At 53.8% G+C, this 1,629-nt stretch overlaps 1 gene segment (V, D, J or C); it reads left to right on the top strand.

Annotated features, from left to right (window-relative positions):
- Positions 1 to 837: 837 nt before the first annotated feature.
- On the top strand, positions 838 to 1,616 carry LOC105309201. The segment is given in 2 exon segments: positions 1,064 to 1,105; positions 1,297 to 1,616. Coding segments are annotated over 2 exon segments (339 nt in total).
- Positions 1,617 to 1,629: the final 13 nt, after the last annotated feature.

Below are 1,629 nucleotides of genomic sequence, written 5' to 3'. Positions count from 1 at the left end.
AGAGGCCCAGGTGGGATCCATGAGACCCCTTGGGACCCAGCTTGGAAAATCGTACATCGTCACTTGTACCACATTCTGGCAGCCCAGACGCCAGGGGAGGGGCTCACAGACGTGAGAATACTGGGGAGTGAGGCCGATCTGGGCGCCGTCTTTGAATAACGCGAAACGCTGGGACTCCTGACCCTGTTCCTCACTACCTTGGGCCAAGGATGACTTCAGAGCATGACGACAGCTGTGTCATTTGCCAATGTCCATCCCGAGGCCACTCTCGCCATGGACGACACATAGGAAGGGGGTCCTGGGAAATGTGTCTCCTCCTTAGTGAAGCCGATACAGTATGGAAACACCACAGGTACATATACCTGATGGCTGGCCATCCCCAAAAGGAGTAGGAAGATTTTCTCCTATTCCAATGGCTTCAGCCACGTCCATCCCGTGAATGCCATAAACCTATTCTTTGCAGAAAATGTTTGTAGAGAGAGGTGGCCACATTCTAATGTGGTCCATCCCAACTATGAAAAAATACAGCCACAGGAGCACACACTATGATGCGCTTAAACATGTCAGTGTCGTGCACACAGTTAAATTTAGTGAGCACTAATTATATTGAGTACGCTAACAATCTATGTCGCTACATAGGAACATATTTCATGCATCAAGTCTTCATCTCACCTTTCTTACTAATCTACTCCAGAGAAAATTAACTCAGTATTAAGTGCAAGATCATTTCCAGGGCCCCTTTCAATAATGTGTGGTTCTTTTCCCAGGGAGGGAGATTGATGGATCATGTGTTACTGGCACAGGACACCAGCAGGAGGCAGAGGAGAGCATCGTCGGGGTTATGTAAACCTCCACCCATCCTCCCAGGGTGGAGACAGGCAGAGTGAAGAGCAGGTCATAGCTCTCTTGAGAGTCCTGTGGTGTGAGGCCACGACCTGGAGATGCTGCTGCTGCTTCTGCTTCTGGGGCCCAGTATGAGCTTATAGTCTGAGTGTCCTGGGCGAGTGTGCACGCGGGTTGTCACGAGTGACTGGTGGCCAGAGAGTGTGGACTGTTTTATGCCGATCGCAATGAGAGGGAACACCCATGCCCTGTGGAGGGAACGGTGAGGGGAGATGTCCCGAGCCAGAGGAGGTGGGGGCGTCTGGTCCTAGGGAGTCCGACAGGAAGAGGCACAGAGCAGCCAGGACTGGGAGCTGGGAGAAAGGAGAGGGGCCGAGGCTGTGAGCTGTGTGTCTGTGGTCATGTGTGACGGGGCCCGCGGGGCCCTCACCTCCCTGCCCTCTCTTTCAGCAGGCCCCGGGCTTGGTGAGCTCGTCACTCAACAGCCCGGCAGGGCCATCTGCAGGAGTGGAGACTCTGTGGTCATCAAGTGTCATGCAGTGGACTTTCAGACCAGGACTGTGTATTGGTATTGTCAGTTCCCGCAACAGGGCCTCACGCTGCTGGCGACTTCTAACCAGGGCTTCAGCACCAAATACGAACAAGGTTTCACGGAGGCCAAGTTTCCCATCGGTCCTCCAAAGGGTACATTCTCCAATCTGACTGTGGCGAATGCTCAGCCTGCAGACAGCGGCCTCTACCTCTGTGGTGCTAGTTACACAGCGCTGGCCTGAGATCAGAGCCCCA

This window comes from Pteropus vampyrus, unplaced genomic scaffold, assembly GCF_000151845.1.
Source record: "Pteropus vampyrus isolate Shadow unplaced genomic scaffold, Pvam_2.0 Scaffold682, whole genome shotgun sequence".
NCBI classification, from domain to species: Eukaryota; Metazoa; Chordata; class Mammalia; order Chiroptera; family Pteropodidae; genus Pteropus; species Pteropus vampyrus.
Note: the sequence above shows the minus strand (reverse complement) of the source record. Positions and strands in the feature narration are given on the sequence as shown.